This window comes from Anolis carolinensis, chromosome 2 (genome assembly GCF_035594765.1).
Source record: "Anolis carolinensis isolate JA03-04 chromosome 2, rAnoCar3.1.pri, whole genome shotgun sequence".
Classification (NCBI taxonomy): Eukaryota; Metazoa; Chordata; class Lepidosauria; order Squamata; family Dactyloidae; genus Anolis; species Anolis carolinensis.
The window spans coordinates 92290188-92302129 of NC_085842.1; the positions used below are offsets into that span (position 1 = coordinate 92290188).

Genomic DNA, 11942 nt, shown 5'->3' on the forward strand with positions numbered 1-11942 from the left:
AGTATCTCCAGAGTTTTATTTAGATGTCTTTGCTCCTTAATCAGAATTGCTAGCTGCTGTACATGTACATTCTATATTACCCAGAAGCTGAATTACAAGAAGGTCCTGAAGATCAGGTGTAGGAAGGCTCTTTGGCAAGTTGGTTTCTGCATAAACATTCATGTTTAAATAATCCCTATTACCAAACAATGACTTTTTGAGTTAAAGAGTCATTCTACAAATACAGTTGTACAGAGAGGCTTCTTGTGATTTATGGCTTCTTTTGGAAGACTAGATGAAGAATAGTTATAAATTAGAAATTGAGTACTGTTCATTTAATATGAAATTTACAGCTGAAGACAATGGTTTTTATATTCTTATAACTTCTGGTTTTTTTTTGTTAAAGCATTCACTATGCCTTTAATAATTCTGTCAACACATCCTATATTTTATGATCAAAGTATTGACATTATTGTAGTCAGGTATTTGAAAATGCATATATCTTACCAGAGTTCATAAGGGTGTATATTTTTTAAATCTTTTATTCCATTGTATATTGTGTTGTCAGTATATCTGGCCAGTATTATTAATATTTTATTCTTTTGCATAATACTCACATTTGAGATCCATATATTTTATGATTACGTGATGCCCAGAGCCATCTAGCCCCCAACGCAGGGCACAGCTGCTTAATGGGGGACACATTAGAGCTTCTCTGCACTTTAGGTAGTATGAATAACTGGACTGGTCCTAATTTGGAACCAGCTCTGCCATTCACATGGGCGAGTGCCACCATGTGGGGAAACTTGGTTAGCGTCTACCTGTGTCATGTTATTACCACTGTCGTGGTAGCTGTGGAGCCCCTGAGATAGTGTATCCTGGCCATCTCTGGGTGTCTTTGCTGATGCAAAAAAGGTTCCTATGTCACTTGGAGAAGGGAAGCAGATCACCCCCTCCTTTCCGGTGCCCTCTGTCCAAGTCACACAGGTGCCTTTACTTGCATTGGCAAAGGTCCCCAGGGATGACTAGAGCTCTTTGGAGCTCTGTGGTCGCCACTATAGTGGTGACAACACAACATAACACAGGTCAGGGTGGTCATCCAGCAAAGACAGACCGGTTCAATCCTGCTAAATAGACTAAACTCTGTTCGGCCACCAGAGTGGGATACAGGTGGTCAATTTAATCTGGTTCTACAGTAAGTGGCCTGGGTAGATGTGGCAAATTCTTTTCCACCAGAGATCCTTCCTTCTCCCATCTTTTTTCTTTCTTAATATGATTTAATTAGCACAAACAGGCCAACAGAATATGTGTTCAATATATGTGTATATTTCTTTGTGTCCATGTATGTGAGTATGTATGTAAAAATGACACTGAAATTAGAATCAGCTAGGTTAGTTCTAAACCAGTGGTTCTCAGCCTGTGGTCCCCAGATGTTTTTGGCCATCAATCCGAGAAATCCTAACAGCTGATTAACTGGGTGGGTTGTAGGCCAAAAACATCTGGGGACCCCAGGTTGAGAACCATTGTTCTAAACAGAGTAGACCCATTGCTTTCAACTGCAGAATGGATAGCTGACACATAGGTAAACCTATGTCTTTTCAATACTGGCAATAGGAATTAGTCCCGAGTTTACAATCTACAGTCAATGGGTGGGTATGCAAGGTGCCATATGATATTTCAGACCCGCCTTTCTGTGTGAAAGGAAGACATAGGTGTCCCTCCTAGATAACATTGTACTTTGCCTCTGATGGAAATTAGCCAGCAACTGTGTTAGAATAACTGAGAATCTGCAAGATATATCCTGGAACAAGGAAAGTAAAAAAAAGCTACGTCAATGTGAATGAAACCATTTATTACTGGATGGGTGCCCTTTCTAATTACACAACGGCAACTTTATGATTCCATGTCAACTGCCATGGTAACTTTCTGATTCCTGTAGAATCCTGGAATCCGCAGTTCAGGGAGAGGCATTTAGAATTCTTAACCCAGAATGCAAAACCTAGGATTCTATAGCATGCAGTCAGGGCGGTTAAAATGGAATCATAGTGCTATAACCATATAGTGTCAAAGGGACACTGATAAAGCTGTTGAAGCACAGAGCATCATTTCCCAATTGCTCCTTTATGGATAACTTCAGCACGTCATTTTAGCTTTTCTTTTTAAAGGAAGTCCTTGCCAGAAATGTTGCCAGTCTAAGCATTGACACAATATGTTTCCTTCCATTGGAAGAGAGGGGAGGAACACACATCCTATCTGGGTAGACTGAGAAGCCATGTACACTGCTATATAATGCAATTTCATACTGTAGTTTGATTGCATTGAATTGCATTATATGACAGTGTAGACACATATAATGCAGTTCAATGCAGTTAAACTACCATAAAACTGCATTATATGGCAGTGTAGATGGGAGCTGAGAGTACACAGACCTCACCATTATTAATTTAAATTTAGTCTGTCTAATAGCAGAGCAGAATGGAATTGTTTACTTTTGAAACATAATGATGAATGGAGCAGTAGCAGCATTCTCACAATCTCACAGATCTTTCTGCACTTTTAACTTCTTTTTTAAAAGCTATATGTTCCTCCCCTCTAACGCTGCTGCTTTCATTGGTAGGGGAAAAAGAATATTGCCAATTTTAACTTTTGTTTTTAATTAGCAACAGAAAATATGCAAAAACCGCTTTGGAGTATGTGTATGCAGAGGGGAGAATGGTTATTTTCATGTTTCCTTTGGATACATTTATAGAGAACATACAAAAGGAATGGGTAAACTAAAGTCTTTTGTACTAAATATTTGTTTTTGCTCTGTTTGGTTCATATGTATGTGATTTGACTTTTTAATAGCAGGATGTTATTATTTTTACTATTTGGTTTTGCGAGGATTTAGAACATACTTCTTTTTGGAAATGTTTAGTCCCTTTCATCTTAACCTTTTTACTTCCACTAAATTTAATGTCTGTGATCTGGATGTCCATATTTAAATTAACCAAGTGTTTTTTTTCCCCTTCTCTAGGTAAAAAGATGGGAAAATATGTGTCGGACGGAATGGAAAGGTTAGTTTGCAGAGAAAAGGGCAATTTTTTCTGTGCTTGTATTTCTGATTTTCACACACTTTTGCATCCATTTGTTTTTCTTAATTGCACTATCCTTTCGGAGCTGTAAACATGAGGAAATGACTTGTTAAAAATGTAGGCTGCATTCATATGGTGCCTGTGAACACCATCCTATGGTGGGTGAGCAGAGGAAGAGGAAAAATAACTCCAGGGGGTGGTCCCTACAGTTGTTGAAGCTCATAGTGCTTGGGATGTCCTTTGATGGGGATGTTGACAGAAAACAGAGATTTTTAGGCCACTTATTCCTCAGATATGTCCCCAATTATAGCTGAGAACTATATAATATTTTGTTGAAGGCTCCAGCCAAGCCCATTCGAGAGAGAGGGCACTTCTGGGAATGTAGCCTCCCTCCCAGCATCGAGATTCTAAAGATAAATATATAATTTTACTAGCTATGTCCGGCCATGCGTTGTTGTGGCGAAGTATGGTGGTATGGGAAATAAAGTATTGAGGAATTGGTGGTAGTTAAGATAAAGGGTAAAGGTTTTCCCCTGACATTCAGTTCAGTCATGTCTGACTTTGGGGGTTGGTGGTCATCCCCATTTGTAAGCCGAAGAGCTGGCGTTATTATTATTATTATTATTATTATTATTATTATTAAACTTTATTTGTACCCCGCTAGCATCTCCCGAAGGACTCGATGCGGCTTACAAAGGCCAAGGCCTCAACACACAATATAACAATACAAAACAAAAGGCAAATTAAAAACAATTAAAACAGTATAAACAACAAGCAGTAAACAATACGCTAAAACACAATAAAACTGGGCCGGGCCAGAGTAATGGGTACAAGATTAAAAGTGCTGATGTGACAGGTAATATATAAGGCTTATAGGGCAAGTGCAGAGTGCGATATACAATCTTAGTTCTAATAAAGTGCTTATGGGACTTGGAATTGGAGATTTCCTATTAAAGCACATTGGAACAGCCAGGTCTTCAAGTTCTTTCTGAAGACTGCCAATGTAGGGGCCTGTCTGAGATCCTTGGGGAGGGTGTTCCAGAGTCGGGGGGCCACCACAGAGAAGGCCCTGTCTCGTGTCCCCACCAACCGCGCTTGCGACGCAGGCGGGATCACGAGCAGGGCCTCTCCAGATGACCGAAGTGAGCGCGTGGGTTCGTAGACAGAGATGCGGTCACGGAGGTAGGATGGTCCCAAACCGTTCAGGGCTTTGTAGGTAAGCACCTGCACCTTAAATTGGGCTCGGAAAATAAATGGCAGCCAATGGAGCTCCTTGAACAGGAGAGTTGACCTCTCTCTGTAAGGGGCCCCAGTTAACATCCTGGCTGCCGCTCGTTGGACCAGTTGGAACTTCCGAGCCATTTTCAAGGGCAGCCCCACGTAGAGCGCATTACAGTAGTCCAGTCTGGAGGTGACCAAGGCATGGACCACCCCGGCCAGATCAGCCTTCGCGAGGTACGGTCGCAGTTGGCGCACGAGTCTCAATTGTGCGAAGGCCCTCCCAGACACCGCTGACACCTGAGCCTCGAGCGTAAGCGATGAATCCAAGAGGACTCCCAAACTGCGGACCTGTGGCTTCAGGGGGAGTGTAACCCCGTCCAGCACAGGTTGCCACCCTATACCCCGGTCAGGTTTACGATCGACCAGGAGGACCTCTGTCTTGTCGGGATTGATCTTCAGCTTGTTCCTCCTCATCCAGATAGACACAGCAGCCAGGCACTCGTCCAACACCCGAGAGGCCTCCTTGGAATTAGGGGGAAAGGAGTAGTAGAGTTGTGCGTCATCTGCATAGAGGTGACACCCAACTCCAAAACTCCGGATGACCTCTCCCAGCGGTTTCATGTAGATGTTAAAGAGCATGGGAGACAGAATAGAGCCTTGCGGGACCCCACAGCTCAAAGGCCAGGGGTCCGAGCAGGCGTTTCCCAGCTTCACCATCTGGGATCGACCCTCCAGGAAGGATCGGAGCCACGACAAAACCGTGCCCCCGAGACCCATCCCAGAGAGTCGTCCCAGAAGGATACCATGATCGATGGTATCGAAAGCCGCTGAGATGTCCAAGAGAACCAACAGGGTCACACTCCCCCTGTCCAGCTCTCTACGGAGGTCATCCACCAAGGCGACCAAGGCTGTCTCGGTGCCGTGACCAGGCCTGAAACCAGACTGTGACTGATCTAGGTAGTTGATGTCATCTAGAAAGCCCTGGAGCTGGGAGGCAACCACCCGCTCCAGCACCTTACCCAAGAAAGGGAGGTTGGAGATTGGTCTGAAATTGTTCAGCACCGTGGAGTCAAGGGAAACCTTTTTAAGGAGTGGGCGAACCACAGCTTGTTTCAGGTAAGATGGAAAAACCCCCTAATTCCTGCCTCGTGGTCAAAATCTATTATAATCCCAATCTATAAAAAAGGGGACAAAAATGACCCAGCAAATTACCGTCCCATCAGCCTGCTCTCGGTGGTGGGAAAACTTTATTCTCGCCACTTATATAACAGGCTCTTAGACTGGTTAGACTCCGAAAAAATAATAGGTGAGGAACAGGCAGGCTTTAGAAAAGGGAGGTCTACCATAGACCACTGTATTGTGCTAAACCACCTAGCTGAAAAATGCCAAAAACGTCCCTACAAGGGACTATATACTGCTTTCATCGATCTAAAAGCTGCATTTGACTCAGTCCCAAGAAATTTGCTGTGGCAAAAACTGCAGGAGACCACAATCGACAAAAGGTTGCTCTGGCTGATCAAGAGCTTATACTCAGACACTACAACACAAGTAAGATGTGGTGTACAAGGCAACCTTTCAAAACCAATAGCTGTCAACAGGGGGTGCACCAGGGCTGTATCCTGGCCCCTATTTTGTTTAATTTATACCTGAATGACTTGGCCGCCCATGTTTCACTACCAAATGGACATCCCCCTAAAATTTCATCCACCAATATACCCCTATTGCTGTATGCAGATGATGCTGCCCTCATATCCTACACCATGGTAGGACTCAAGCGAGTGCTGAGGGCATTCCACAAATATTGTGAGAAAAATCAGCTAAAGATAAACTACAGTAAAACCAAAATCATGATTTTCTCAAAAAAGCGAGCCAGACATAACTGGTGTATAGGAGAAAACTTAATACAACAAGTTTCTTCCTTTAAATACCTGGGGGTGACCTTTCAGGCCTCAGGCTCCTGGGGCTGTCATCAAAAAATGGCAATACAAAATGCTCTATCCAGTAGTAAAGCTACAATACGCTTTTTCTACACAAAAGGTGGTCAATATATCCCTGCTGCAATAAAGGTGTTCCAAGCAAAGGTAACAGCCCAGCTACTTTATGCAATTCCTGTTTGGATCACAGGCTTCTCATCTAAAGCTGAACAAGTTCAATCAGGGTTCCTTAGAAAACTGTTCGCTGTCCCCAATTGTGTTCCATCTGCTGTTTTAAGACTTGAATCAGGAACAGCCTCATTGGAATCAACAGCTTGGAGAAGGGTCCTAGGATATTGGATTGAGAGGTTATTCAAAGGACCTGAAGCCGGATATACATATTTGATTCAAAAAGACCTTTTCAAATCCCACCTAATCAAAGCATTAAATGAGAAGTTTAGGCAATTGGGGCTTCCAGAGAACATACTGAGGGGTTTTAAGTATAAAAAGACTATGAAGATCTTAGCAGAGCGAATTAGTGACATAGACAAACAGACCTCAATGACTCGGGCACGCTCCACATGCTCCCCATTGACTCTAGGCCTAACATTTAATTCTATGGGAGGTGCTAAATATCTAGAAAACTTAAATATACCAAAATTTCGCCTTGCTTTTAGCTGGGCCAGATTCAATGCACTCAAATCAGCCATATTAGAGGGTAGATACAAAGGCACTAAATACGAACACAGAGCATGCCCTTGCGGGGAGGGTAATGTCGAAACTGTAATACATGTACTTTTTATTTGTACAATTTACAAAGATGACAGATTAAGGTTAATATCCCCTCTACTCTCTAAATGGCCAGGAAGAACCCTAAATTGGTACCGCAGTTATTTATTGTCTGATCTTGACAAAAGGATTACTGAGCAGGTGGCTAAATTTCTCTTTTCAGCGGCAAAAAGCCGTAAGTGCTTTATGAAAAATCTGTAAGTGTGGAGAATATAACGAAGAGTATCTAGGGGACGGTTTATTAATCTGCAATCAGTTTTTGTTTTAGATTATAAAGATAGTCAAATAACCAATAGAGATTGCACATACTTGTTATTAACCATAAGCCAAATGCAATGTCATAAATTACTCAAACGCTGTATTCCAACATTGTACTGTGACTTGATTCTAGCCAATGGTTTGTTGACCGAAATAAAGGCTACTGACTGACTGACTGACTGAAAAACCCCCTGCTCCAACGATGCGTTAATGATCAACACAAACCAATCAACCAGCCCCTCCCTGGCCGATTTAATTAGCCAAGACGGGCAAGGGTCCAGAACCGACGTGGTTGCCCTCACAGCCCCAAGGACATCCACCACGGTCACAGGAAGAACAAGCCTAAAAGAATCCCACAAAATCGGACAAGCGTTGTCCGTAGATTCCTCCAAGGTCATGTGGCATGACTGCATGGAGCGCCGTTACCTTCCCGCCAGAGCAGTACCTATCCATCTACTCTCATTTGCATGTTATTGACGTTTAGGGTTGGCAGAAGCTGGGGCTAACAGTGAGGGCTCTCTCCGCTCCTCCAATTCGGTCCAGAAGTTCAGCAGCTCAGTGCTTTAACATGCTGCGCCATCAGGGGATATTATTTCCTAAAGGTTGTGAATATACAATATTTCTGATTTTTTTTTTTGTCTGTTGGAGGCAAGTATGAATGCTGCAATTAGGGAAAATGATTAGCATGTAATGATTAGCATGTAAGATTTAAAAACTTGGCTTTTCCGGTGTGCTTTCGGAGAGTAACTGTTATACACTTCTTTTGTTACTCCCCCCAACATCTATCCTCTAGACTGTCTGGAATTCCCTTGTTTTCAGAGTGATGTTCTTTGTGATATTTTATGTGCTTCTATTGTCTGTGGCCCTCAGAAAACAGAGGATTTGTCAGACTTTGGTGATGGGAATACTTTGTTGGAAGGTGTTAGCTGGCCCTGATTGTTTCCTGAGTGGAATTACCCTGTTTTTAGAGTGTTGTTCTTTATTTAGTGTTCTGATTTTAGAGATTGTATTGTTCTGTTTTATTATACCACAGTAATTTTTATATATTCTAATTTTAGTGGTTTTGAATACTTGGAGCCAGATTGTATTCATTTTCACGATTCACAGCAACACAATAATAATAATAATAATAATAATAATAATAATAATAATAATAATAATAATGACTTTGGTAATACACACTGCTTCACTCCCTTCTCAGCTTCCTTTCTGGAAGAATCCTTTTTTGGGAGGTGTTAGCTGGCCCTGATTGTTTCCTTTGTGGAATTTCCGATTCCCCTGCTTCCAGAGTGTTGCTCTTTATTTACTGTCCTGGTTTTAGAGATTACCTAATTTGATGTTTAATCGGCTTTTCCTGAATCCCTTCTTATTATCCAACATATTCACTTATCCAATGTTCTGCCGGCCTGTTTATGTTGGATAAGTGAGACTCTACTGTATATTGATAATGTTATATTATCTGCTTAGAACTGGATTATATGAGGCCCCTTCTACACAGCTTGATAAAATGTACACTGAAGTGGATTATATGGCAGTGTGGAGTCAAGATAATGCAGTTCAAAGCAGATAATATAAGATTATAAATGGGTTATATAGATGTGTGGAAGGGCCTTGAGTCTACACTGCCATATAATCCAGTTCAAATCTGATAATCTGTATTTTATAGGCAGTGTGGAAGAGGCCTAAGTGAGGCCTAACTCTGCCTATCCCCTGGGCTTAGGTTGCTAGGAGACCAAGTGGGCAGAGCTTAGCCTTCTAACTGGCAATTGGATAAAAACAATTATTCCTCTCCCTCTAATTAGGACCTTATTTTTCTTTTCTTTTTGTTGTATCAACCTAGAGGCGTGGATGAGGGGTTGTGCTGTCAATTTTCAAGGTTGTGAGGTGTTTAGTTTTGTTGTTTTGTCCGCTGCCGTGATTCCATAGATCGTTAGATCTTTGGTATAATTTTAATTGAATAGTTTTTAAAGTTGTGAATCACTTTGGGTCTCAATCCTGATAAAAAACATTTACATACAAACAACAACAACAAAAACAAGCATAGAAAAATATAATAAATTCCCTTTCCCTGGAGGGAGGGCTGTTACCCCATCTTTTTGTCTGGACCTCACTATTCGACCCTTAGTATTGACCTTTTAGTTACTGTACAGTCAGCTATCCAAATTTGATGGGTTTAGGATGTGGTTAGGAGTGCAGGACCCCCACAAAATTTCTTTTTACATGAGAGAATACTTCTCCAGGGATCTCTAGGTCCTCCAGTAAATTGTACGGTTCATTTCTGTTAAAGGTTGGCTATAGAATTATGCTGGAGGATCGACAAATGCTTAGAAAAATGTTTTATCGAGGAATTTCTAGGTGCTCCAGTGCAACTCTATGGCAGACGTTGATGACAGTGTTACATTGGAGGACCTAGAGATTCCTAGAGAGAATATATTAATCAAATCCATGAATAATCATATCTGCAAAAGTGGAACCTGCAAATATGGAGGACCAACTTACCTACATCTAATGACAATGGGTTTTTTTCTGCTCAGAATGTGTTGGAAATAATTTTTAGTCCTTTAGGTATACATTTTAGTGAGGACATCTAGAGTTTTAATACTTGGACTTTGTCATGCTACCCAATTTCAGCACTAGGACCCCACCTTGATTGCTATGACAACATCCTATGGAGTCTTGTGATTTGTAGTTCTCTGACAATTTTGTTGGAATTTTCATTTCAGCCAGCGATCTCCTTTATTGCCTCCCCAGATTGTACCAGGTTTGATAGGATGCATCTAGGGCAGTTAAAATGGAAACATTTTACATGATTGTGTAATGTGAAAGGGTCCATTGATTGCACCTAGTTCAGGTTGCATTTCTTGCAGTCATCATTAACATTAACTTTTCTTTTATAGGAAGGCACTACAATATCTTATGCTACAAAACAAAACTGAACAAAATAGCTGTTCCCTTGTTTACTTCAATCATTGAAAAATTGTGCATTTGTCCTTTCAGCTTGAACAAACAGGAAGAAGAACCTGAGCAAACACTTACTGGAACAGAAGGAGAGAATGGACTTTTCCCCCTGTAGCAATCAGTTCTAGCTACACAAATACAACATCTTGGAAAAGAAGCATTTCAAAAGAAAGAATCCTTAATAATATAGTCTGTAAATGATGCCTGGGGTTTATTGCTTCCTACTTAATGACTAACCATTTAGATTTGTCACCGTTTGAATCCTCTTCTCTGCTTTCACCTCTGTCTTTAAGCATTCTAGGCAAAGAATGTGCAATTACTGCATCTTTTGCTGAAGGTACAGTATTACCAACATCAAAATAAGTTGTAAATGAGGCTAGCCCTACCATTAGGCAGAGGGATACAGCCACTAATGGCACCAGATTTTGAATGACACAAACTGTAGCAAGTGTGAGTTTTGTTCTCATTTTATTTTGATTACTGCTGGATTGTTGTTTATGGGAATTTTGCATCATGTAGCTAGCTTTTGCAACTATAAATATTGAGTGGAAGGGAGGGGAGACCTTCCTGTTTTGCCCCAGGCAGCAGAATATTTTAGCCTAGTTTTGCTTCTAAACACCATTACTTAACTGTGATGTTAGTAGTATCTGTAATGGAAATAATAACCATACTACCAAAGATACAAATTAGACCAGCTAGAGATTCACATTGGTATATTTCCAATTAGACTTTGAGGGTCGGGGGTGTTGCTATTTTCATTGCCCCTAATCATATTGGTTAAGATAGTAGTTATTCTTCATGTATATACTCCATCACTTTCTTGCTTCCATCCTTGATTCTTTGGTCCAAGTAAGAATCATGCTAGTGGTTAATACCTAATATAAAATGGTTGTTCCATTGCTCCTAAACAATCTAATTCTATATGTGTAATGGTTTGTAGAACAATGTAATGATCCAAATGTGTGGTTTGTGGAGTATGTATTCCAGGAATTAATCAGGCTCTTGAACAAAATTTGCATGTTGAAGATCTTTCCCCATTTCTGCTGGATGTCGTCACTTCCAATTTCAACAGGGGACTACTTAGTGATGCATTCACAACACACACAAAACCCTGGCTTCTTTGTAGTTGGAAAAACAATTTCCAATACATGCATGAGATTGTTTTGGTGCAAACTAGCGAGTTTTTTTTTTTTTTTTTTTACAAAATTTTGTATAACCCACTAACCCTGTGTAGTTTCCTGGAAAATCTTTGGGGTTTTTGTTTGGCATGAACACACACAATCCCTAAAGATTTTTATTGCAAAAAATTGACATGTATATCTGCACAGAATAATTTCCTGAAACATTTGAGAAGGTTTGAATACTGGACAAAAACTTCACAAATATTACTTCTGCAGTGGGGAAAAACTGCAGAAATTATTTGTTTTCGTATTCAAGGGTGAAATGATTTAATATTAAGAGTCTTAGTCATGAAAAAAGGAAAATGACCATGTTACAGTTGCAACATTTTTTTGTTTTTTCACTTAGATATACTGAAAATGGGGAAATAACAGCAATAGGGTTTTAGAAGCAAACAGAAGAAGAATGTATTGTAAAGGGAGTTCATGGGGTAAAGCCCCATTTACAAGACATGCTCATTTTTTCTGACCAATCACTCCAAACCTTGCAGGGTGTCATGTACACATTACTGAAACAAATTTAATAGCAAACTCAATTGGAATCATTCTGCCTTGTGGAGACCTTGAAAATC

At 40.7% G+C, this 11942-nt stretch overlaps 1 protein-coding gene across 1 annotated transcript in view; it reads left to right on the forward strand.

Annotated features, from left to right (window-relative positions):
- The window catches only part of LOC103279481 (T-cell immunoglobulin and mucin domain-containing protein 4), a 58262-nt gene extending 47058 nt beyond the window's left edge, over window positions 1–11204 (forward strand). The window contains exons 12-13 of the mRNA XM_062969370.1: window positions 2996–3035; window positions 10232–11204. Coding sequence (XP_062825440.1) covers window positions 2996–3035; window positions 10232–10307 — 116 coding nt within the window. The 3' untranslated portion in view covers window positions 10308–11204. The remainder of the gene's footprint in view (window positions 1–2995; window positions 3036–10231) is intronic.
- The last annotated feature ends 738 nt before the right edge of the window (window positions 11205–11942 follow it).